At 41.9% G+C, this 26,541-nt stretch overlaps 1 protein-coding gene across 7 annotated transcripts in view; it reads right to left on the reverse strand.

Annotated features, from left to right (window-relative positions):
* JMJD1C (jumonji domain containing 1C) overlaps nucleotides 1-26,541 on the reverse strand; it is a 389,891-nt gene that overhangs the window by 39,801 nt on the left and 323,549 nt on the right. For all 7 annotated transcript variants that reach the window (XM_075934893.2, XM_075934894.2, XM_075934898.2 and 4 more), the window contains 9 exons: nucleotides 22,433-22,557; nucleotides 20,920-21,063; nucleotides 20,609-20,801; nucleotides 18,867-20,521; nucleotides 17,532-17,704; nucleotides 15,084-17,290; nucleotides 11,132-11,333; nucleotides 9,346-9,560; nucleotides 8,496-8,648 (listed from right to left, as the gene is read on the reverse strand). In XM_075934893.2, the coding sequence (XP_075791008.2) occupies nucleotides 8,496-8,648; nucleotides 9,346-9,560; nucleotides 11,132-11,333; nucleotides 15,084-17,290; nucleotides 17,532-17,704; nucleotides 18,867-20,521; nucleotides 20,609-20,801; nucleotides 20,920-21,063; nucleotides 22,433-22,557 (5,067 nt within the window). The remainder of the gene's footprint in view (nucleotides 1-8,495; nucleotides 8,649-9,345; nucleotides 9,561-11,131; nucleotides 11,334-15,083; nucleotides 17,291-17,531; nucleotides 17,705-18,866; nucleotides 20,522-20,608; nucleotides 20,802-20,919; nucleotides 21,064-22,432; nucleotides 22,558-26,541) is intronic.

The raw sequence follows: 26,541 nt of genomic DNA on the forward strand, positions 1-26,541 counted from the left end.
ATGCTGCCTATCTTTAATAGATGCAATCTTCAAATCTATTTGCAATTCTGCTCAGCCATAGAAATGTATGTCATGCAGGCTAAGAGCCATGTTCAGTGCATTTAAACATTTATAATGCACCAAAACATTAAAACATTTATAATGCACCAAATACCTCTCTTATCCTGGATATTAGAAATATTCAGTATACATTCTTACAAGTGAAAGAATGTTGTAAATCAATTTATAGGGCAAATTTTAAACTGCAATTTTAAAACAATCATGTAGGCATCATACTAAAGATAAAAATCAAATATCATACACCAGGACTCAAAACATTTACTCAATAAATTTTATCATTAGTATATTACCTGTACATTTTATAACTGACCTTTTGAGGAATGCATAGAAACTAGAATTAGGGAAAGCCTTCCCCTACAGATATCTAGCAAAATGTGCGCATCAGTTCTAGCCTGCACCCTACTTCCCCAAAGAGCTCTGTATGGGTGGACAGCTACATAGAGCCCCAGTGAAGTCACAACATCCCTTCAGGAGAGGGGGCTCTGCTAAGCATCTCATAGAACTGGAGGCTATTCCTGATCATTGTACAGTACTCAAGTACTATGCCTCAAGTGCCTGATAGGAAAGTTAAAAATATAACTAAATCATAACTTTCATTTTGCTGTGTATGCTGGGAGTGTGATCACAGTTTCATAATTGTGCATTTCCATAATCTATAATTTTATACACATGTAATAGACATTGTTTCAGAACAGAACAATCACTCAGTAAGAAGTTGCAAAGCTAGAAAAGGTCCAGTGTTCTCAAAAAAATAAAATACCAACAAAGCACATTTTGGACAATACTAAAATAAAATGTATGTTTGGTTATGAGGGCCGCAGACCATGCTCTTCTCCCAGAGTCAAGATTACAGCCCAGGGATCCTGTGTGGTAGGATAATCCCACTCCTGGGTCCCAGACCGCTACTCAATCCTCAAACTGTCAGTCTCAGTACTGCGGCACTGCTACCACTTGCCCTTGCTAGGATTTGAGCTTTCATCCCTGGGCTACCAACGGTGTAGGGACAAGTGCCCCCCCCGGTCAGCCTTGGCTGGATCAACAGTCCTTTCCAGCTACCGGCTGGACTCTCAGGCTGCCGGGGAAAAGGGAGCCCAAACCCCCGCAACGAAGCTCCTCACTCCCCTCTTGCAAAGGGCAATATGGCCCTTTCCCCTCTCAGTTTTTCTGGTTCTCCCTTTATTTGTTCTGACTCATTCCAGCTTCCTCTCCCATTCTCTCCTCAGCCCAGCAGGGAAGGCTTCTTTTTAAAAGGCTCTGTGGCAGCCTCAGGTGAGATCAGCTGGCCCTGATTGATTTACAGCAGCCCTGTCTCTCCTGCTCCTAATTAGCCTGAGCTATTGTTGCCTCTTAGAGCTGCCTTTCTGTCTTCAATCTAGCTCTCCACCTGATCCCGTCACACCTGATACCCAGCATTCCAGGACCATCCCATAAATAGTCACATAAACCCCGGCAAACAGTATGTCACGTATCCCTTTACAGGATCTTCCACATAAAAGATAAAAGGCAGTTACCTTTGGTAACTGGTATTCTTTGAGAGGTATTGCTTATATACATTCCAATTTAGGTGTGTGCTCACCACCTGCAGTTGCTGGGAAGATTTTCCCTAGAAGGATTCTGTAGGTTGACAGGGGAGACCCCTAAAATGGTGCAGAATGGCTAGGTACAGGCAGTCCCCGAGTTACGCAGATCCAACTTATGTCGGATCCGCAATTATGAACGGGGCCGTTCCTCTCCCTGGTCTCCAGCAGACCAGGGAGAGGAAGCAAAGCGGTGGAACACGTGGGCAGCGGACAGGGTTGTCCGCTGCCCAAGCGCTCCGCGGCTTGGCTCTGCTTTGCTCCCCCCCCCCGCCCCCCCCGGGGGGGGGGGGGGGAAAGCAGAGCCAAGCCGCGGAGCGCCCGGCCAGCTGACAGTCCAGACGTGTCTGGACTGTCAGCTGGCCGGGCGCTCCGCAGCTTGCCTCTGCTTTGCCTCCCCCCCCCCCGTCCCCCTGGTCTGCAGACCAGGGGGACGGGGGGGGGGGGGAGGGAGGGCAAAGCAGAGCCAAGCCGCGGAGCGCGCGGTCAGCTGACAGCCCAGACGCGTCTGGGCTGTCAGCTGGCAGCGTGCTCCGCAGCTTGGCTCTGCTTCCCCCCTCCCCCCCCGGTCTGCAGACCAGGGGGACGGGGGGGCAAAGCAGAGCAAAGCTGCGGAGCACACGGGCAGCGGACAGCCCAGACGCGTCTGGGCTGTCCGCTGCCCGCGTGTTCCGCCGCTTTGCTCCCCGTCCCCCTGGTCTGCAGACCAGGGGGACGGGGAGCAAAGCAGAGCAAAGCCACGGAGCCCGAGGGCAGCAGGACAGCCACGGTGCGTCTGGGCTGTCCCGCTGCCCCCATGCTCCGTGGCTTTGCTCCGGACACCTGTGGTACAGCAGCTGGGGCGCTGCCAGTTGGTCCCGTAGCGCCGCTCTGGGCACTACTGGACCAACCGGGCAGCACCCCAGCTGTTCTGGCCCAGGCGTCCTGCTTCAGCCATTGCTGGTCAGATTCAGCAGTGGCTGAATCAGGACGCCTGGGGCAGAGCAGCTTGGGTGCTGCTGGGTTTGTCCAGTAGCGCCGAGGAGCGGCGGCGCTACTGGACCAACCCAGCAGCACCCCAGCTGCTCTGCCCCAGGCGTCCCCAAGTAAGCCGCTGCTGAAACTGACCAGTGGCTAACTACAGGAAGCCCCTGCCCCGGGCTTCCTGGAATCAGCCGCTGATCAGTTTCAGCAGCAGCTGACTTGGGGATGCCTGGGGTTCTTAAGTTGAATCTGTATGTAAGTCAGAACTGGCGTCCAGATTCAGCCGCTGTTGAAACTGATCAGTTTCAGCAGCGGCTGAATCTGGACGCCAGTTCCGACTTACATACAGATTCAACTTAAGAACAAACCTACAGTCCCTATCTTGTACGTAATCCGGGGACTGCCTGTATATAGCACCCTGCTAACCACCCCTCTCCTCAGTTCCTTCTTGATGGAAGTGACTCAGAGAAGGGAAGCAGGAAGGTTTTAGAATGGACATGAGCAACACATCTCAAAGAACACCAGTTACCAAAGGTAACCCTCTTTTCTTCTTCGAGTGACTGCTCACATACATTCCAAAGTAGGTGAGTCCCAAGCAACTATTCAACGGAGGGTTGGAGATCATCACTGTGTAATGTGCAACACTGCCCTTCCTCCCTAGCGTGACGATGAATGGCATACGGAGACGTAAACGTGTGTACTGAGGACTACGTGGCCACTCGACAAATGTCTTGGACTGGGACATGTGTCAGAAAGGCCGTTGACAAGGCCTGCGCCCGGGTTGAATGGGCCGTCAATTGAGGGGCTGGCACTTATGCTAATTTGACAGATACAGCCCATGATCCAAGAGGATATCCTCTGGGCAGTAACAGGCACCCCTTCATCCTTTCGGCTATGGCAGCAAACAATTGATAAGACATCCTGAACAGCTTACTACATTCAAGGTAAAAAGCTAAGATATGCCTGACATCCAGGTAATTTAGGGACCTGTCCCAGGAGCTAAGGTGGGGCTTAGGATGAAACACCAGCAGGCTTTGGTGCCCTTTATTTTAGAGTACTTTGTGGGGTTGAAACAAAAGGGGCTGTCCACTTCCTTCATAAGATACTCCTGGCTGCAATATCAGCGTTCTACCAGGGTTGGGGGGCTGTTCAGCATTTGTGGACTGCTTGGTGCGCTGATTCCTAAGGGGTTGAGCAGATTGTATACTTATCCGAGGGACCTGATGCCCCAATGGGATCTAAGCTTGGTTTTGTCAAAGTTACTGGCCTTTTGAACCGTTAGCTACTTGTTCTTTATTGTGTTGGTTGATGAAAGTTGTATTTTTGGTGGCCATTACTTTGGCCAGATGAGTTTTCGAACTAAAAGCATTAATGTCAGACCCCCCTTATACTGTTTTCTTTAAAGATAAAGTTCAGTTGAGACTCCATCCATCATTCCTCCCAAAAGTGGTTTTCCATTTTCATGGTGCTACTCTAGGAATCTCCCCTGCTGACCTACAGTATCCAGCTAGGGAAAACCTTCCTGGCAACTGTGCATGTGGCGCTCACACATCTAAACTGGAATGCATATGAGCACTCGAAGAACTGCCTGCTTCAATCACAGAGTGTAACTAAATCAGAAGAGGGCTGAACTATGTTGAGAGTTCAAACCCTGCTGCTGACCTATATAAGAGGGAACATTTTATATCTGAATACATACACACATGCAGAGCCAGTCCCTTTTTAAAGCAGTGTGGAATAGCTACAATCATTGACATGATGTTTACTGCAAAACAATGTACTTAGAAGTGATTCTGGGTGATGTGTTAATATTTGCTTTATTGTAGTATGTTCATTTAATGCTTTTCATTTTAGTTAAAGGGAGGTCAAGAACTGCATGGGCCATGGAAACGGAATGACCAGTTCCTCTTAAAGGAAGTCGCTCCTTCATAACCGCCAACTGATTAAATATTGTGAGAGCAGTGTGTATAGGAAGCTTGTTCTCTTGCTGAGGCAAAACAAGACTTCACTCGCTAGGGCTGCCCAGTCAACTGGTTACATGCAAGTCATCTGCAAAAATGCAACTGAGCTAGTTAAGTAATTTTCATGGAACATCACAATGCTTGGCAGCTATCCTTGATGGTTTCAAGAAAGACCTAAGAAATGATGACAAGATGGGCGTTCGTGCAATGAAGTAAAAAAAAAAATCCCTGACTAAATTACTGAACATTAAAATCTGACATTTGTGGCAAGGCTGCCCAAAACCAACATATCATTCTCCTTCTACATTCAGCAACTGTAAAAACAAGCACTAGTTCCAGGAAAAATAATGTAATATGAAGTGATATCATTAGGACAAAAGCATGTGTTGCTGAAATTTCTTGGTATTTCCAAAGCATAGGTACAGTATGTAAGCAACACACCATGTATCATGAGAAATCAAACTAAAGAAGCCAGAATACTTCTATTTTAGCTTGTATTAAAGGAAGATATGATAGCCAGTGAGAAAAACTCCTCACTGCTACCAAGACTGAAAAGAACACCCTGGCTGTTGAGAATGTTTGTGTTAAAGGCTGTTTGAACATGATTTATACAACTTCCAGAGCGTTTCTAACAATTCACAAATGCTCAAACCAAGTCTGACAATATGATACAGGGGACTGGATAGCTAACAGGATCCTGTGAAAAGCATCAGCTTTTGGTGTCCAAAGACACCTCAAGTAGTTCATTATGAAGAGGAGCAACTCCCCCAATTTCCCTTGTTTAATTTTTTTGGGGGAGGACATTTCAGGTGTTGAAGATCTTTTTAACCTGGGAGCTACATTCTTGAAATGGCACTGGAAAAATATTAATATACTACAGATAAAAAAGTATCAAAAGCAATACCAGAGCAACAGTCAATCAATGGTTCTATCAAATGAATCAATTATATGACATTACTCAATGAATTGCTGCAATATACATTAATATTTGGAGTAATTTCATTTAAAATGGCAGCATATTACTTTAGACAGATCAGGAAACAAAACCAACCTACCTACTATTTATCAAACAGCTGTTTTCAGAGATACCTAAACTTTACTACACCAGATTCATTTGCAACCGTTACAAATGAATCCCTTTTACTAGTACCAGAAATTACATGAATTTTCATGAAGAATTTTGGAAGTATCTTATTACCAGGGCAGAAGAAGAAAGCCCTCAGACCTTGCATCAAGAGACTAAGTAGAAGCAAGTTTTTCCAGTATTTACTGCCATTGAAGACTTACTGACTGTATTTATTTTAAAATGATTTTCCAATAGGTAAAAATAAATCGATGTGACAAATGTAAGTGTACTCTATCAAAAATAAATCAATAACTGCATCTGTCACTAGGTGGAATCCCTTTGCAATAGTTACCTAACAGCTTCCTCTTAATAGTATTTAAGAAACAAAGCCAGAAGCAGTTGCCTTAATAGTTCTAGCCCAAACACCAGTTGTGACCATGGTGGATAACAGTAGGGTCTTCACTTTCTCAAGTTACATCTACATTAGAAATGCTACAGCGGCACTGCTACAGCAGCATACACACTGCAGTGGTTCTTCTGTTTCTTTAGTAAATCCACCCAATCCAAAAGGCAAGTTAGGCTGATGAATCAACCTAGCACTATCTATACTGGGGCTTAGTTTGGCCTTCTCACATCTCTCAGGAGTGTGAATTTTTTACAAATTTGAGCAACATAGGTTAGATCAACCTCAGTTTAGGTTAGGCAAGGATTAAGAGACTATAAATCGGTTGTGTTCTCTTGTAACTTAACAGAAAAACCTAAACTTAGGGCACGTCTAGACTACATGGCTCCGTCAACAGAGACATGTAGATTAGGGTTGTAGGAAAAGGGAAATGAAGCGGAGATTTAAATAATTGCCGCTTCATTTAAGTTAAAATGGCTGCCGCGCTGTGCCGATCAGTTGTTTGGTGGCACAGCATTGTAGTCTGGACGTTCCATGGTCGACATCAAAGGCATTTGTCGACCTCCCCGTTATGTGGGATGAGGTTTACTGGGAAGGCCGAAAAATGCCTTTGATGTCGACTGTGGAGCATTATTTAAATCGTCACTTCATTTCCCTTTGCCGAGTAAACAAATCTACATGGCTCCGTCGACAGAGCCATGTAGTCTAGACGTGCCCCCAGTTTGTAGCAAAGCATTCTATTAGATGAGATGAAACTAAACACGAGTGCACTGTATTAAAATCCTTTTGTTTCTAATGCTTTGTTCCAACTACAGTGTACTCCCATTTACTAGAATAGCTTGGGGAAGGGATGGTAACAGAAGGCAGGAGAAGCAGTGCAGAGAAGCCTGCAACTCTGTTGTCGAGGCTCCACTCACTCCCATAACAGCAGATTGCGGAGGGCACCCTGCACTGCTGCTGTTTCAGTTGTTGCAGGTACAAGGCTCAGGGGGAGGCTGAAGTCCTAGTGAGGGAGAGACCCTTGATCAGGACTCTGCTGTGCTGCACCAGGACCACAGTCTTACCTGCACTTTGTGCCTGCTGGGCTCAGGTATGCCTGGCCCCGCAACAGTGCAGGTAGCCCTTTGTAGCTTCGCTGTCACCGCTCTACTTGCTCATTTTCTGAACTGCCACAGAGTGGCTTTTTCTGCACTATAATTCAAGCTGGGATATAAAGAAGGGATTTGAATAAGATAGATAATAGCATTTTGGAAAATCAGGACCATATTGTACCATATACAATTATTTTCTTTTAAAAAGGCTGTAGGTCTAAATTAGTGGTGGGCAAATACTGGCCCATGGGCTGGATTCAGTCCACCAGGTTTAGCTCCTGGTGGGCCTCTAATGCTGTATTTACTTGCACCTTCACAGGTATAGACAATCACAGTTCCCACTGGCCAGATCGTCATTCCCATCCAATGGGAGCTGTGGGAAGCTGTGTCCCCGTACACACTGCTTCTCACCACTCCCATTGGTCAGAAATGGTGATCTACAGCCAATGGGAGCTGTGATTGCTGGTACCTGCAGACATACAGGTAAACGTAATAGTGGCAGCCCGCCAGGGGCTAACTTTGGCCAAACACTGTAATTTTATTGCCCACCCCTTGTCTAAATCACTGGTCAGAGGATTCAAGCAGGTGCTAAAATCAAGACAGGCCTTCATGGTAACAAGTGGTCAGCATACACAGAGTAGAGCACTGTGTGTGCATCTCCACTGTACCGTTATTTCGTGATAACTGGCGTTATTTTGAAATAACAATGTAAGTGTCTACACAGCCATTCCATTATTTCAAAATAATTTTGAAATAAAGGATGGCTTATTCCAAAAGCTGTAAATCTCATTCTACAAGGAATAATGCCTTTCCCGAAATAGCTGTTTCAAAATAAGGTGTGTGTAGATGCTCCAGTGCTGCTATTTCAAAGGAGCCCCTCACCAGGGTCATTCTCCAGTGCCTCCTGGGGCTCCAAATCGAAATAGCATGTCTATACTAGGGAAGCCTGCCTCAGACTAATTTTGAGGCTTCTCTGCAATGTTGACATGCTATTTCAAAATAAGCTATTTAGGAATAACTATTCTGGAATAGCTTATTTCGAAATAAGTGTGCAGTGTAGATGTACCCTGGAGGTCCTAGGATTGCAAAATTCTACTTTGAAAAAAGTAAGTACAAAAAAAAAGGGGAGGTGGGGAGAGAGTGTATTCAGAGAAAAAAAAAAAAAAGGTAGAGGGTCACGGTTAGCTTCCTAATTGTGACAGATGCTTTTTGGAAAGGTTGTTTTTGAGAAAGAGGAAAAAATTATGCTTTATGCAAAAATAGTAGTATTTATTGGTACAGAAAGATGCTGAACCTTCAAGGAGTGGCAATTCTAGAACATGGTTGAATAAACAACACAGAAAATGGTCTAGTTCATATAAAATTATAACTGACCTCTAGAACTTTTCCTTTCCTTTGCCTTATAACAATCTAAGCAGACCACAAACCCACATTTTTGGCAAACCCAATGAATGTTAAACAATGTGGCTTCGCAAGCATCACACATCTCACGGACTCCTCTCACAGCTCTCTTCCAGGCAATTTTGGCTGAAATACAAAGTAAGCAGAAGTATCGAAATTTAAAGGCAAACATCTGTAAACTGTAGCACAAAATGAATGTTCATCTAAAAATACCAATATAATTTTCCTCTCAGAAACAATTACAGAAAGAAAAAAATCCTAAAGTAATCCTATATAAACAAGTCTTCAATATGGACAGCCTTGACTGAATTATGACTACAATGTAGCAAAATTCTGTTAAAAATTAATATTTTTGCAAGATAAAAGACAAAAGGAATGACAAATACTAACTAGAAAATTTCTGTAGCAAAATGCAGAAATAATTCTTCTCTTTTAAACAGGGTGTATGGCACACACACGGACAGACATTCTTAACGCATTCTTGTATTTCCACATGATGCTCTGTAGTGGCAATGAAAAGATTTAGCAATATACGGAATGATCAAGGGGGGGAGGGATAGCTTAGCGGTTTGAGCATTGGCCTGCTAAACCCAGGGTTGAGAGTTCAATCCTTGCGGAGACCATTTGGGGCAAAAATTCATCAGGGATGGTACTTGGTCCTGCTGAGAAGGCAGGGGACTGGACTCAATGACCTTTCAAGGTCCCTTCCCAGTTCTAGGAGATAGGCAATCCCCATTATTTTTATTTTAGAGAAGCCTAAAACCTGAGCCACACTTTCAGATAGAATTACAAAATAACAAAGGGAATATTAAGATTTCCTTACCATCCTTCTTCACCCAGGACATCGCTGTTTTCTCAGATGTTACTAGCTGACAAAATTTATCACCTATGATGTCTAAAATGTATTTAGAAGTTTCTAGGTCCAGTTCGTCATCTTCATAATTGTCATGTGTCCACAAACTCATTGCTTCATCATCATATTGGTCAGGAGAAGAGAACCCATCAATCCTAACCACTCCATTCTTACTAAAAGACAATCTAAAAATTAAAACAAATAGTTTAACTATGCAACTCACTATACTTTGCACTCTAAACTTTGTTAGCTGTTATTAGTAACAAAATGCATATTTGCAGACAGCATATATTACGCAATGCTATTATAAAAGAACACAAACCAGATTCATCAGGTTCAATTTTCACAATAGCAAGCATATATATCCTTTCTTTGCTCCTCCCATACTTTTCGGGGGGTTTTTTTTTTTTTTGAACACTTAATTTTTTTAAGTTAATATGATGTTCCAAAGAGGAACTAAAAGTACTGGCTTTGTCCAATCTTACTTCTTCTGTTTTGTTAATACCCCTTCATTTTTTATCTGCAATGCCTCTTTTGTTTCTTCTCTACAGCAGAGACTGACAATTGTGTGAAACTTAATTGTTATTTTAAGATGTAGACTAGGTGACTTGGATGAAATCAAACTTATATTTTCAAATGATCTAAACTAGAAACCTCCAGAGATGAAAAAAAGGCTAGCATTAACTTTAAAGCCACTAGACAAAACAAGTTTTCTGTAGAACAGTGGTCCCCAACATGGCGCCCGCGGGGGCATTTGTGTGTGCCCGCCAAGTGCTCGGGGCTGGCCTGGCCCTGGACACGTGGCGCATGCGCTGTGCCAGAGCCGGCCTCGGACGCATGGCGAGCGCCAGTCCTGGGAGTGCAGTGAAGTGGCCGGCGATACTCCGGGTGCGCGGCGCATGGGGAGTGCCGGCCCCGGGTGCACAGCTATGCGGGGGTGGGGGCTCCGGCCCCGGGTGCATGGCGAAGTGGCCGCCCGTGCTCTGGGCACGCAGCTGGGGGGGGGGGGGGGGGGGGGACGCCGGCCCCGGGAGAGCGGCTATGGGGGGCTATGACAATTTTAAAATGGTAGAAAACTGTTCTATGCTTTCACTTAATGTCCAATACTCTCTTTCACAAAGAAAAAAAAAACAATCTACAGAGAACACAGCAGTACTTTTCAGTACAGAAATATATTTTAAGTCCAACAATGAAGTAATTTCCTTATGGTCTTATAACTAAGGTCTTGCTTACACAGACTAATTTTGGTAATGTCACAGCAATCGAGTGTTCAGAGTCCTCCTGAATACATCTACATTTGTTAGTATGCACTTGCACAAGTCAACACAGTTTTACTCTACCTCCATACTAGCACAAAATATGTTACAGTGTATTCTGGGCAATCTTCTTCTGCACTGGTAGGCCAAAGGGAATTGTAGGAAGAAGGGGTCACATTCTGACCCTTGCCTAGGGAGACTCTGAGGTATTACCAAAATTGAGTGGTTTATCTGCAAATTCAAAATTCTTTACCACTGATTTAAGGACACATTAATGATTTCTCTCTCTGCTCTAAGCTAGACTGAAGAAACACTACGATATCTTTTTCTGCCTCAGGAAGACTGGTTAATTGTTCAGATGTCCTTGGTATAATGCTTTACGTTGACCTCTTTCAGTCTACCTCAATGCCAGTACACAAAAGGAACTAAGAAATGTAAACATGATTATAAAAAAGGCTTTTTTAAAACAAAAAATTAACATTTAAAAAAACTGAACTTACCGACGAAAGTAATAAAATCTACAAAATACTGGTGAGTGAGTTGGTTCTTCACCTTTCTTACTTCTAATCAGTCTACATTCTCTGCATTTCTGCAAATTGGACCCTATTTCAGAGCAAGAGTCATCCTGCAAAAAGGATTCTCCGGTTTGCTTCAGCTTCTTCACTTTGCGCCAGTCTTTTAATACTGAACGAGGTATGCCAGCTGCAAAAACACAACAAAAACTTAAGGCAAGAGAAATTTTAAAAATATATCTGAATGTAGAACTCAATAGGAACAGTAGCCTTTGGCATTTCTAAAGTTAAGCAACTTTTATTAGGTCTCAACTTTAAGCAACCAAGTTTGAAAAATTTAGCTTCAAATCTAGTGTTCCGCAGATAAAACTTCTGTTAACAATTTCATTGCTCGTTTACAGAGCACATATGTAAAACAAATATATTTTTCTCCAGTGGTTGGTACTAGCTCATTTACCTGACATTGCTTGAGTACTTAAGGAGGGTCTCAGAAGGATGGGGATGCAGAGGTCAGGGTTGAGGGGGTGAGGAGGGACTCAGGTCAGAGGATTGTGTGTATGTGTGTGGGCAAGTAGGGACACAAAGTTTCCCCACCCCTTGAGATTCGTACAGGGCTGCTTGCTCTTCCCCTTCCTGTTCTTGTCAGGGAAGGAGAGCAAAGTGCACAGCCTATCCGCCCCCTGTGCTACGCAGCCAGAGTGAGGAATGCAGCACTTTCCTCTCACTCCCTGACAAAGGAGAACAGACAGCAATGTCCCTGTAGGAATGGGAGAGGGGAAACTAAAGCACAGTGGGGAACCTTTTTTGGGTTGAGGGCTGCTGACCCACAGAAAAATCAGTCAAGGGCCACACACAAGTGAGAAGAAAAAAATCCACAAACCCTCACTGACATGGACCCCAACAGAAAAAGACACTACTCCCTACATTCCCCTTGTACACCAAAGCCTAGGGAGGCCCAGGATAGTAAATTTTGTGCACTCTAGCTCTGTGGTGTGATGGAGTACTGGTGCAGGCTCCCCAAAACTGGGGGAGGGAGCCCTGAGTCTCAGGGGGCAGATCCAGGCAAGCCAGGGGCCACGTCTGGCCCCCAGGCCTTAGATTCCCCACTCCTGGTCTAAAGGACATCCATTGAGTGGGAGGCTCAGGCCCAGGGCAGTCCGGGACACGGGAGGGTGTGCCCCCAACCAACCCCTTTTTAGTGATTCTGTCAATCCCATTCTAGCACATCCCATTTTCCTGGCACAACCAAATCTTTACCTTGCTTTAAGTTATGATAAAAGGAAGCAGTGTAAGGAATTTGGTGGTCCTAACTCTTACTGTTTAGGAGGAGTTCCTGAACAGACAAACTCTCTCAAATATATAGTAGATGCCATTTTGGAAAGCATTCCACAGAAAAGTGCTACTACAACATACGATTATTTCAGGGCAGCAATAGGACTCAATATCAAGCAGAGGCAGATTCAATTTTTGTTTCAAGTAAGAAGGCGCGTGCGTGTGCACACTCTTAATGGATGAACGCAAAAGGCTCCAAACCCCCAAAATCCACTATTTCAAAAGGTTTTCATCCAAAGTTACATACATGTAATTACTTCAGTGTAGTTCTATTTAAAGTAACTAGAACTTAAAAACATTTATTTATCACACACAAGAAGGAACAGAATGCAGCTCACATACTCTCAAAGGTGTTGGTTTTATAGGGTTAGGAGAAGCAAAAAGCAGTAACTTATTCTTTATTATTTAACTCAGAAGATCTGACAAAGAATACAAACGGAGCAGAACTGTTGAGTTACAATGCTACAATTTTCACAAATGCATTTCTCGGTATCTAAATAAACACTGCTGTTCAGCCAATCTTCCATTTTAATCACATTTATAAGCAATACTGTGTGCTCCAGAGTGGGGTTCCAGCACTTCTTGGGTGAATTGGAATGGTGTTCTACTAGGTCAGACAAAGCTGCAATGAAGAGGGGGGACAATCTGCTCCCCACCCTTCTTGTTAGCTCCAAGTGGAGACTCAACAGCCACTGCCTCACTTTCAGGCCATGCATGAGACAGCAGCATGGCTGGGGACCCCCCTTTAGTACACAGGAGGGGCAGCAGCTTGGAGGCACTGTGCAGCACCAATGCCTTCTATAGCAACTGGGAGGTGTTGGGGTCCTTGAGGCTGCTGAGTACCTCAGCCTGCACTTTGTGGGTTATGCCAGGTAGGCTTTGTTCATGTATCAGATCTTTGGAGGCAAGGTAGCCTGCATTACTATCCCATGCACAGCCAGGAGCAGAGGCGATAGCTGCTGGGTCTTTCCTAACAGCTGGCCAGGATGGCAAGAATGGCAGGAGTATAGTACTCCATCCCAAACCCCTTTCACAGCCTAGGAGTGAACCCAGAACAGTGTCTGCAGGGTCCAAAGGAGAAATGGGTTTTTAGGAGCGAAGCATTGTTAAAACATGAAAATAGTTTTATCCGCACAAAGGACGACGTATCTACACAGGAAGATCCAAATGAGCTAACATGGGGATTGCAGCAACCAGGATTCAGTTTCGGTTTCCTACAGGTTTCTTCTGAAACCTTGACAAGTGACAGTAGCTCTGCCTCAGTTCCACATCTATGAAATAGGGATAATACCACATTCCACATCACAGGGCTGTTGTAGCAGAAGAGCTCTGCAAACCTGTGGATTTCCTCTTTATACCTGTACCCACAGATGTGGATATCCCCAACTCATTTTTGAGGATATAGATGCAGATATAAATTTTGTATCTGTGCAGGGCTCTAGAAAGAAATACATTAAAAACGTCAGGTCCTGAATTAGTAAAAATGGACTAAAGCTTAGAAAAAAAAAACCTTGAAAGTTATACTCTCCTTTGTTAAAAAAATTAAAATCAAAGACAGAAGAAATACACCAAGTATTGTACCAGAACTTGATAATATCTACTATAGGTTGATGAACTGGCAGCATTTAACACAAATTAAACCTCAGACAATTACAGAATCTTAAAATAATACAAGGGTGTGAAACTGAGAAGCTAAGAAATTCAGATAAAGATTAAAATCCAGCCTTTGTACCAGCTTAATAAAACCTTATGAAATATGATTTAATGGGGACTTTCACACTAGAACAATGTTGCAAGAAACTGACTTTTTTAAAAGAAATAAATTAGACATTTATAAGTGATAACATACATTTTCTTTCAAACGTTTTACTTAAGTAAAATCTTTCTTGCTTCTAGACCAGTTTCTGTTTCCTGCAAAGTCTAGTCACAATCCAGTATCTGTGATAAAAATCACATTATCCAAGTCAAATTTCAAGTTTATTCTTCATTCCCCTTATATAGCAGTGGTTGTAGGGCAGTAGAGGCAGTATGCTCAGCACCTGACACTTCTCTCTGAGGTACCTTTTTTACCCCAGAAATAAAGCCATAACAACAAAGTGTCCTGAAGCAATTGCCCTTAGAATTCTTGTCAGAGAAAGAAATAAAGTACGACAATAAAAATGACCCCTCAAATGGAAGCCTACCACTGTAAATTACAGCCAAAACAGAGATGTTCTCATTGTCTTTGCCTTAAGATTTTGTTCATTTTCTAAAAATTGATTTGACTGACCCAAGTATGACTACAAATATGCCAGAGCTGATGCTTTGAAGAGCACATGTGCACCAGTCTGTTTACTTTAAATTAAGAGACGTATGTACATTTTCACACCAACAAATAGTTTGTGTTAATACACATGAACATAATAAAACATGAATATCTCAAACTAAGGTATTACAGATGGTGTCAGAATTGGTGTATCTGAAGGCCTACCAACCTCTGACACTACCCATTTAAGCTCTATTCTCATTCATTTAGTATTATACCACAAATCCTCCATTTATTATTGTAATTCACAAATGTGCATTGATTTTCTTACTTTTTAAAATTCATATCAAGTGATATACTTACTGGTATTACTGCTGCTCTGTAACTTCATCTTGCTTCTTTCTTTGGCACCCCTGCTAAGAACACCATTGGGTTTTATTTCTTCCTCTGTATCACCCCTTTTTTTCTGCAAATCATTTTGTTTCTTTTTGTAAGTTGGCTTAGGCTGACGTTTAGTCCTTTGCTCGGACTTACTCTCACTTTCATCAGAGTCTCCACATTCAGAGCCAGATTCATAAGTCCTTTTTGCTTTTCTTCTTGTGTGTTTATCTTCTTTCACACATTTATCTGCTAGGATTGTACTATCCATGCTATTCTGTAAATCACTGGATGTAGAAGCTATTAAATTGACAGTACACGGCTTAATAATTTCTGAAACACTGTTCCCTGAATTCTCTTTTTTATTAGTGTTTTTATCTTCTTCTGAATGTCTTGTAAGCCAAGCCTTTTTCAGTTTTGTGTGGTAGTTAGGCTGACTTGTCTGGGAAGCTTGCCCATTGCCTACACAGTTGGCTTTGTTTATCGTATTGCTGACGATAGTACTGTCTAGGGAAATGGCGGCTGAACATGTTTGATTTTTCACAGCATTAGACTCAGTTTCATTGACATTACTACTTTTAAACTGAGCTGCAGCCAGTGCTGCCTTGTGCTTTTTCAAATGGATAAAATCAGTTGGGCCAGAAAATCCAGAGTTGGGCGGAATGGCACTTCCTATCTTGCCACTGGACTGTGTAATTGAAGCTGTAGTACTGCCCTTGCTTTCTTGTGTTTGTGCCATTACCTGACTTACTGTTCCAGAGGAGGTACATTCCACTGGTGTGCAGGCCAAAACTGTGTTTGATAAGGAATAAGTCACTTCTGAACTATCCCAGCTTGAAACACTGGTAGTTGTGGCTGCAGATGTAGTTACCTCTGTTTTGGTACTGCACATTATAGCTGTGGTAGGTGTGACAGAATTGGGAATGCTGCCTTGTGAGACAGCTGGAAAGCTCTTTTCATGTGTGCATGTAGTGTCTGAGCTCATATTTGGCAGAATTATTCTTCCGGTGTCTCTGGCTTCCACTGGTTTCAGGCAATCTGTTTGATTTGTCCCCGTTGAAGAAATTTCGCTAACTCGATCTTTGGAAGCTGACTGCATTGCTGGCATGCTATCATATTTTGTACTAGAAGCTGGACGTACAATGACAGACGCTGTGGCAGATTGCGATTTTCCAGTGGTTCGCTCAACATTCCAGTCAACTTTTTCATTGTTTGGGGCATTATTAGCTTTCCAAATATCTGACAAATTCTGCTCAGAAGTACTCTTGTACACTGTTTGTGACTCCTTAGGTTCAGGTACTAAAGTTGGCGGTTTTTGTAATTCTTGGATTTTGCCACCAGCATTAACTGGTTGCACTGGTGTTAGAGTAGGAGGTGAAAGGCTACTATAGCTGCCTTCCTTTCTCTCCAAGTTTTGATGAACTGGAGGGTGAAACACTGGTGCTCTGTGCAAAGCAGGCATACTTCGGAGAGTATTTGAAGATGAAACCGACAACTGAGTAGGGCTTCTGCAGTCATTTCTAAAAGAATTTACAGGAAGAGATGTCATTTGATGGGAAAGCTGCTCTGCTATCTTGCTTACTGAGCCTTCACCCTCTGGCTGATGCTTAATCAAAGGTGGAGGTTTTGAAAGAGATGAAATAAAAGTAGTGAGACACTGGGGATTAGTTGCTGTTGAAAGACAATTATTCTGTTTATCGACATACAAACTAATGTCCTTAGATGGGTAGGATCTTGGTGGTTCATTCACTATACTGTTAGACAAGGTGGTGAAATAGTTACTTTGTGGCAAACTTTGTGATGCTGAATGCTTGATTTTATAAAGTTCCGACACAGAACGCTCTGGTTCTTTGTCATGTTTTACTGCATAGCTTTTGGGGCTAGATGACGACAATGGTGTTGTTACTCTAGAAAAATTCTCTCTCTCACCCTCAAGTGCCTTGATTTTAGCTGTAAATGGAGCAACTTCAATGCTCTCTTGAAGTATCCGTCTATGTTCTTCTTTATATTTGCTTAGTCGCTCTCCCGTCTCTTGAAGTGGCTTCTGCAATTGACTCAACATTGGATCCACAAAATGTCTGTGCAAATGACTCTCTTTTGCCGTCTGTGTTCTGCTGTGTTCCAGATCAGTCTTTACTGGTCCAGTTGAAACAGAATGTAAAGGTTCAATAAATGCTTTCCTCTCTAGTTCTCTGTATGAAAAAAGTTAAAGCCAATTAAATTTTGTTACAACGTGCTACAATATTCCCACAGAATTTTACTTCTTATTTGAGAGCATATTTTGTCATACTTTTACATATGCCATAACATGCGTTTTTACAAGTGAACTGGACTGAAGGTAAGTGAAAACACAAAATCTTGGACCTTCATAGTCTCATATTCTAAACATTGGCTTACAGATCTAGTTAATGATTTAGACAACGGTCAACTTACTCTTTGTGATGATCTACTATATTTTTGGACAATGGTGGACTAGAATGTGTGGTCAATTTCAGAGGTCGATGAGGCTCTGCACTGGATGGTCTTACAGGAATGTGACTCAGTAACCCAAGACTGTCAGTTGAGGTCACAGGGGTGGGCTGGTGTAACCAAGGGCTGTGAGTATTCTGTTAATAGCAACAAAATCAAACTTTATCTATCACAGGAAGCCAAGCACAGCATTATTATTTTACTCTTTTTAAAAAAAAATCTTACCAACAGGGTAAATTATATACTTGACCAAAACAAATCATATATATTTATTCAAGTTTTGGGGCATATTTGGATAGAGTAGGGATCTCTTAGTATGACACAGGGTTGTGTTTATAGCAGTGATTCTCAAACGTTTGGATTGGTGACCCCTTTTGCACAGCAAGCCTCTGATTGTGACCCCCTGCGTGAATTAAAAAACACATATTTTTATATTACACTATTACAAATGCTGGAGGTAAAGTAGGGCTTGGGGTGGAGGCTGATAGCTCACGACTCCTGCATAGTAACCTCACAACCCCCTAAAGGGTCACGGCCTCTAGTTTGAGAATCCCTGACTTATAGCACATGAAAATGTTTACAATTTTCATGTGTATTTTGAGACAGGTTTGATTCTGAAATCGATCATATTACTTCTAGAATTCCACCTCAAGGCTTCTCTCTAAACACCTCCTTAAAACTAACAAACCATTGACACTTTAGTAAACTAAGTTCAATTATTAATTTGTTATCCAAATATTTTCTTTTAAAATAAATCAGGTTTAATATTTCTTGGGAATATCTCTTAACTGTAAATATAAAACAAATCAAAGAATAAGCATTTCCTTTTCTTACAATTTTCCTCAGCCTATAAATGATTAACTATGAATAAACCTAGGCAACCTGCTAGATTTAGCCAAATTGTTTTACACAACTCAATCACACAATTAGTACAGTGCTACTGAAGCTACAGGTTGAACCTCTCTAGTTTGGCACCCTCAGGACCTGTTGGGTGCTGAATCAGAGAATTTGCCAAACCATGGGATGTCAATATTGTCTAGTGGCATTACCAACACTTCCACTGCTTATTGGGCTCTTAGAAGACCATTTAGCAGTAAATTGGAGTTAAACAACAGCACAGAACACTGATGGCCAGGATTGGTGGATGTAAAACTTTAAGGTAATCTTCATGAACAATGGACAACTGCTGAGAAAAAGGCTTACAAATTATTTCTGTAACCCACTGAACTTGCACAAAGAAGACAGTGACCTCAATGGGAAGAGACTTTAAATAAGAAATAAGAAATCAGAATCACTTACCCTTCTTAAAGAAGCTTCAGCATTAACAGGAGTTTCTGGATGGACCCATTTAGAGGAGGGTAGACCAAGTCCTGAGTAAGCATGTGTTCCATTTGGATACTGCCAAATAATTGGATAAAGTCCCAGTTGATTATAAGAAGCAGAAGGATGAGCTTGTCCAAGAAGATGTGGAGACTGGTGCTGTAACATCTGCTGCTGCTGGTGTGCTAATGCCAAATGGCTTAAGCTGCTGGCATGGGCAGTCTCTAGTCGTGGATGGCCACCTAATAAGGAAGCTGTAGGCACTCCAGGTAACACTGCAGGAAGTAGATGAGGGTGATGAATAGAATGATGAGATGCAGTACTTAGAGGATGAGTGTTAATAGCAGATAATGGAGTCTGAGTTGAAGACCCAGTTAATAGATGGGGTGCACCACTTAATGTAGGATGATGGGTATTTGGATTTAAACAGGTTCTGTGGGATGAGGAATGAAGAGGATAATTACGCTGATGTAAGTAAGGTGAAATGTGATTAGTTCCTGTTTCTTGACCAACAAGAGTGGGATCCCTATATACCATGAAATGTTCATTCTTGTCAATAATAAGAGGACTTTTAGTAGCTTCTAAAGCACTAACTCTAGCTGGAACTGGATGAAAACTAGACCTAGGTGAATCATGCTCAGTTTTACTTGCTGACCTTGTTACTCCAGTAACATGGCTGTTTTGATAACTAACCTTTGACATAAGAGTATCAGGAGATTGGGTGAGTTTAGACTTAACATCAGGTGAAGAATTGGACTTTGTTTTAGGGTGATCAACTGAAGCACAAGATTTTGACTTCATAGCATCAGGAGCTGGACTTTGTTTATGTCGTTTACCCTCTTCAGCTAATGAAACTACATTTAATGAAGACACAAATGAACCATGCTGAACTTTTTCAGGATTTAAATGTTCATTTACTGTAGGTTTTGTAACCCCAGACTGTATCAAATCCATTTTACTGACAACATTACTATCCCAACTCTGATCAGTTTCTTGTTTTCCTATTTCTAGAAAATTTACATTTGTAAATTGATGTTTTAAATTGTTGCCACAAGATGCTATTTTCTGAAGTGTTTGCAAACCAAAGGTACTTGCATCATTTTCCTGGCTTTCCTTATCAGATTTATTTTCGCTATTTGCATCAACACCACATTTTGGTGTAGAAGGCCTAGACACAAACTGTGCATTTGCTAACAATTCCATAGTATGCCGATCTTCTACACTGGCATTCTGACCATGACATTTTAGCTGCTCTCCTGGATGGAGTGAATTTTTTTCTTCTTGGTCTAATTCAGCTGACTTCAGTCTTTCTGCATCCTGATGATTTTTATTTGCTTGTATTTCATTCCATGGAGACTGCCTATCTACTAGTGCCTGTTCCTCCACCCCCTCACTAAACTGGGATTGTCCTTCTTCTCCATTTATGTTTGAAGTGCTCTTGCTTTTCAACTCATTTTCTGAATTTTGCTCCGAGGAAGAATCTGTTAATCTTTTATTTGAATTTTCTGAGTCACTGCCCTCAGAGTAGTCAGAGATAGTGTCTGTCCGCAATCTTTTCATGCTTAGTTTCTTTTCATCATCCGCAGGTTTTCTTCTTTTACTAATAAAGTGTTTATTTTTACTTTTTGGATTTTCTGTAGAGGAGAAATAAATTATTAGTGAATTTTTAGTCAGATACAGTTTTAAGACTCTCTCTCCCTTCTCTTTAAATGTGCTCTTACCTCCTCGACTTATATAATCATATTTTTCTTCCTTCGTCTTCTCCTCATCAGGCATGCTGCTATCTGAACCTTTCCTTTTATTTGGACGAGCATTTCGTTGATGATGATGTTGGAGAGAGGTCTGTTTTGGTGTTGCAGTTTGGGAATTCATGGCTGGTCTGGGACTATTTGCTTGAGCACGTGTATAATGCCCCTAAATACAATTACATAATTAATTCACCCAGCATGATCCCAATTTATCTGTTTAAATATAGATATTCAACATTTATAAACCAAGTTATCACTTAAGTAAAAAGAGAAAATATATCTACGTGGGCTGTGTTGCTGTTCTGGATGGAACGAGACCTGCGACGTGACGTGATGCCGATATTTTCACCTTTCAACAAAGAGTGAACAACATCGTCTAGAAAGGTCATCTGAACCATAGAAGGATCAACATTCTGTGGTTCTAATACCTGGTTTATTAAAAGAAGAAGAAATCCACAGTTAACAGGATTTTATATAGTCTAAAATGTTATGAAGATCAGAACTTCAACAGGGTTCCAAGCAGAACTAGATAAGCTCATGGAGGATAGGTCTGTCAGTGGCTATTAGCCAGGATGGGTAGGAATGCTGTCCCAAACCTGTCTGTCAGAAGCAGGGAATGGATCAAATGACCTGTTCTATTCATTCGGTCTGGGGCACCTAGCACTGACCACTGTTGGAGGACAGGATACTGGGATAGATGGACCTTTGGTCTGACCCAGTATAGCTACTCTATGTATATATACTATACCAGTGTAGGTGTCAAATACAGTTTATATGGTACACTGAAAAAAGTATTCGAAGGGAAGCCCCAGCTGATCTTGACAAGTTAGCCTGTTGTAGGACTTCAGTGGAATGGGGATCAGCAAAATTCAAGCATTACCATTTGTTGTTAAAATTAACATTTTTATTAGATCAATATTACATTGGCTTCTTTATTCCCAATGCTGACAATAATAAACTGAAAAGCCAACAAACTTTTTTTAGAGGATGAACATTAAGTAATTTTTAAAAAACTGAACATAATCTTTCTATAAAGAGAAGAAGAAAGTAACTGATGAAAGATGACAAAATGCAGAACAAGACGACGAGTTCATAAAAAGACACTTGCAAGTTAATTATAAATAGCTTGAACATTAAGTTAGACTAAATTTTCATCCTGACATGATTTTATTGGTCACATAAAAAAGACAAGTCATTTGCTATGCTAACACTAACTCAGTAATCCCAGGCTTCTCTTGGAAAATTTTCCATTTTGCCAAGAAAATATTTGTTTTAAAGTTTTATCAACAACATCAACTATAAGTGAAAGCCAGTATAATAAATGCGTAATAATACAATGCTCAAAGAGGAGATTTTTAATTGCTCATAAAAAGTTATCATTACTAGAGTAACAGAAGACAAAATCTAAGCAAAGCTGATATGGAAAACTGGTTCTTGGGTCTAGATTACTTCATTTCAAACCCTTCAATAACCAGCTAATGATTGTACAACAAAAACCAAAATCTCAAACTTTATATTTATTAAGTGCACATTGTTTATATGCTCTGTGCCTCAGAAAACTTTGCTAGTCCAACAGGCTTTAATGCCACTTCCAGACTAATAAGTAGAGCCCTGCAAATCTGCTTTATATCTGCAGATATCCGAATCCATGGATGTGGATACCAATTTCGTATTTGTGCAGAGCTCTACTAATAAGAGATATACTTGTGACCATTTGAAGTGAACAGCATAATAAATCTAGCACCACCACAACACATAAACTAGACAATACTTTTCTCACTTTAATATAATATTTACCTGGTCATTCATAACAATCATAGTGCGGGTGAAGAGATCATGATGAGTAATTATACCAGTGAACCACTGGGTGGCAGAATCCTGTCTGTATACTCTCACTCTATATCCGTTTAAGGAATATGGACCTTTGAAAGGCAAATGTTACAGAAAGACACTGAGAAATTCGGCCAGAAGAAATATTTTTATCATGTGGAATTTATAATACAATACAGTGGAAATAAGTGACAAACCAGATGTATCTCTTGCACACTGGCCTGCCTGTGAATTTTACTTTGGATTCAAAGAGATATTTTGGAATGCATGAGAATGTTTAACATGATTTGGTGATTCTAAGGTCAATTATGCTAATGTTTGCAACAGAATTTTCTTATCTTATTAACTCTTGCTGCAACTGTAATGCAAATGATAAGAAAACCTAACCATGAAAGATAACCATAAAAGAGTAAGCTAAAGGCAAGTGTGTCATAACAGATTATACGTGATTTGTTCAACAGGCTGGTCACATGCTCAGATGCCTTTTCAGGAGAAATAATTTAGATTTCTGCATTTGGGGTTCTACAGCTGCCAAGTCTTGTCTATCATGGTCTGCAAAGTTTCTACTGCAGTAGCTCAGAAAAACAAAGTAGCCCAACCCTCTTCTAGAGACCCCATAACAAGCTGCAAAAAAGGCACTGGAAAGAACTGTGTTCTATGTTAACTAAATTTGACAGTATATTGCAGGGAGACAAGATTCCAGATGCAGAAGCAGAAATTGTACCTATTCCTTGAAAAGTAAAAGATCTAACTGGGTTTTACGCATAGACCTATTACTTAATTAATGTGGCTGCTAAAACTTATGCCAAGCAGCTGGCAAAAAGATTGAGTGCCATCTCAATTTGTAACAACTACACAATTAGTTGATAAGGGAAAGTGCTCTGTTCTGCTTGAGCTGGGTTCAAGAGCTACTCCTGCTGTGGCTCTGCAGTTTAAATGTAGTAGGAGCCGCTTGCTGATAGAGGCAGTGGGAAGGGGAGGGAGGGAAATGCAAGTACTCGGGTAGACAACTACTTGCTTACATCCCTAGTGTAGACCTGACCTGGGCACGCTCTCATCATTACAGTATCTGAGTGTCTCATAAATAATACATTTACCTCCTACAACACCTCTGTCAGAGAAAGGGGTGATTTTAACCCTATTCTGCAGTTAGTTGAGGCACAAAGATAAGGATCAAACATTTCCACAATTCTGAAGTACAATTTGAGACTTCTAGGACTGAATTTAAAAAAAAAATACTTAGCATTACATTGCACTTGGCATATTTAAAACACAACTCCTATTGACTTCAGTTGTAGACATGAGCGCTCAGAACTTCTGTAAATCACATTTCAGGGTCTCAAGCTGGATTTCCAGAAAATCAGAAACACAGTTAGTGGTCAACCATGAAAAAGTCTGGTTTGAGTGATTTGCTAAATATCACATAGTAACTTCGCGCCAGAGCCAGGGATAGTATTGCCCCAAAGCAGCATTTAAGTGACTCACTCATGAGACCATTCTTTCTCCTTCTGCAATCCATTGCATTATTCACTACACATGTTCCAAATTCGGCAGCAAATGTAAAAGGGATCCTACAGGCAATAGTATCCTTCACTACACAACCCCAATTCATCCAAAAGCAGTTCCATCCTCTGTACCGAATGCAGGAGTCCAGTGGAAAAAACAGTACGATCATGGATATGCATATGGACCAGGAGTCCAAACAAGTTACATGGACAACCTTAATCCTGTCATTTGCTAACTTTTTAGAGCTTGACATAGCAACCCAACTTTTAAATTTGGTTTTTTCCTGTAGATTTTGGTTAAAAGAGCAAATTGGAAAAAACACACACCCCAATTGAATCTTTACCATTATACTGACATCCATGGTTCATTCTAGGTTTGGAACACAGATCTTTGCCACATAAGCTAACAGAGCAACTGACAGCAATAGTAGGTTGTCATCCTATATGTCAATCAGCATTAGAGGTGGCTGAAAAACTTCCTTGCCAATGGATTTCAGAGATAATTGCTAACAGGAAAAACGAGACTCTGGAATCTTGGATCACACTCTTGGGTCTGGCTCAGAATGCAGCTAGTGGGCAAAGACTTCAGTTCTGCCCATTTTTCCCAAGTTTGACCCTTTTTCTGTCCTGTGCCAAATACCAATTCCTTCCCCACTGCCAGACAATTTGCCTAGCCAATGCCATTGGTTCTCCTGTATCCTACCTACTTGTCAGTTAGTTCTGTCTCTTCTCCCTCCCTGAGTTTCTCCCCCACTACTGATTCACAGAATCAATTTCATTTGTCCAGCCAGTAACAATCTCCCCTTCACCTCACAAGTTCCTCAATGTTCTTTGCCATAACCAACAGACTCCAAGTTCCTCCCTACACCATTTCTCTACTCGGTTCTTATTCTTCTTGTTTAAACAGATTAAATCTCACACTTGTAAACTCCCAGTCCTAGTCTCCTATATCTATACACAAATCCACAGGCTAGAACTGATGCATCCGAGGGTGCTGAGGGAATTGGCTGATGTGATTGAAGAGCCATTGGCTATTATTTTTGAAAGCTTGTGGCAATCAGGGGAAGTCCGGTACGATTGGAAAAAGGCAAATATTATGCCCATCTTTAAAAAAAAGGAAAACAGACAATCCAGGGAACTACAGATGAGTCAGCCTCACCACAATCCCCAGAAAAATCATGGAGGGGATCCTCAAGGAATCCATTTTGAAGCACTTGGAAGAGAGAAAACTGATCAGGATTCACCAGGGGCAAGTCATGCCTGACCAACCGGATTGCCTGACAAGGTGACTGGCTCTGTGGACATGATATACCTTGACTTTAGCAAAGCTTTTTATATGGTCTCCCACAGTATTCTTGCCAGCAAGTTATGGAAGTATGGATTGGATAAATGGACTGCAAAGCAGATAGAAAGCTGGCTAGATTGTCAGGCTCGAGAGATAGTCATCAACAGCTTGATGTCTGGTTGGGGTTCCGTATCAAACAGAGTGCCCCAAGGGTGGTTCTGGAGCTGGTTTTGTTCAACATCTTTATTAATGACCTGGATGAGGGGATGAATTGTGCCCTCAGCAAGTTTGCAGATGATATTATGCTAGGAGGAGAGGCAGATACATTGGACCCTATCCCTACCTTCTAGTGACCTAGACTAACTGGAGGATTGGGCCAAAAGAAATCTGACGAGGTTCAACTACGACAAATGCAGAGTCCTCCATGTTCCATGTAGAATGGAAGAATTCCAAGCACTGCTATAAGCTGGGAACTGACTGGATAAGCAGCAGTTTGGCAGAAAAAGACCTGGGGATTATAGTGTAGAGAATAAGGTTAATGGCATATTGGGGTGCATTAGGAACAGCTTTCTCAGCAGATCTAGGTAAGGGATTATTCCACTTTATTTGGCTCTGGTGAGGCCACACCCGGAGTACTGAGTCCAATTTAGGGATGTAAGCAACTAGTCAACTACCTGATAAGCATCCCCCTCACTGCTGCCTCTGCATCAGAGGCGGCAGGGGGCAGGGAGGGAAAGGAATGCAGCAGGAGCCAGTGCTGGAGGGAGCCAGCTTAAAAGCCGGTTCCTCCCTGCACTGTTTCCGGAGGGGAGGGGAGAGTGGGGAAGCAGAGGTGCAGTGAGAAACTGTGTGAGCAAGGACTTGCAGTCCCTACCCTTTATTGACTGAGTAGTCAACGGAAATTGATTAGCTGATTAGTTAAAATTTAACATCCCTAGTCCAATTCTAGATGCACTGGATAAAGTCCAGTGGAGGGCAACCAAAATGATTAGGGGGCCGGAACACATGACCTATAAGAAGAGGCTGAGTGATTTGGGCTTGTTTAGTCTGCAGAAGAGAAGAGTGAGGGGGAATTTGATAACTGCCTTTAACTACCTGAAGGGGGTTCTGAAGAGGACGGAGAGAAGCTGTTCTCAGTAGTGACATATGTCAGAACAATGAGCAATGGTCTGAAGTTGCAGTGGGGGAGGTCTAGGTTGGATATTAGGAAAAAGTATTTCCCTAGGAGGATGGTGACGCACTGGAATGGGCTCCCTAGGCAGGGGGTGGAATCTCCATCCTTAGAG

This window comes from Pelodiscus sinensis, chromosome 8 (genome assembly GCF_052426305.1).
Source record: "Pelodiscus sinensis isolate ZL-2025 chromosome 8, ASM5242630v1, whole genome shotgun sequence".
NCBI classification, from domain to species: domain Eukaryota; kingdom Metazoa; phylum Chordata; order Testudines; family Trionychidae; genus Pelodiscus; species Pelodiscus sinensis.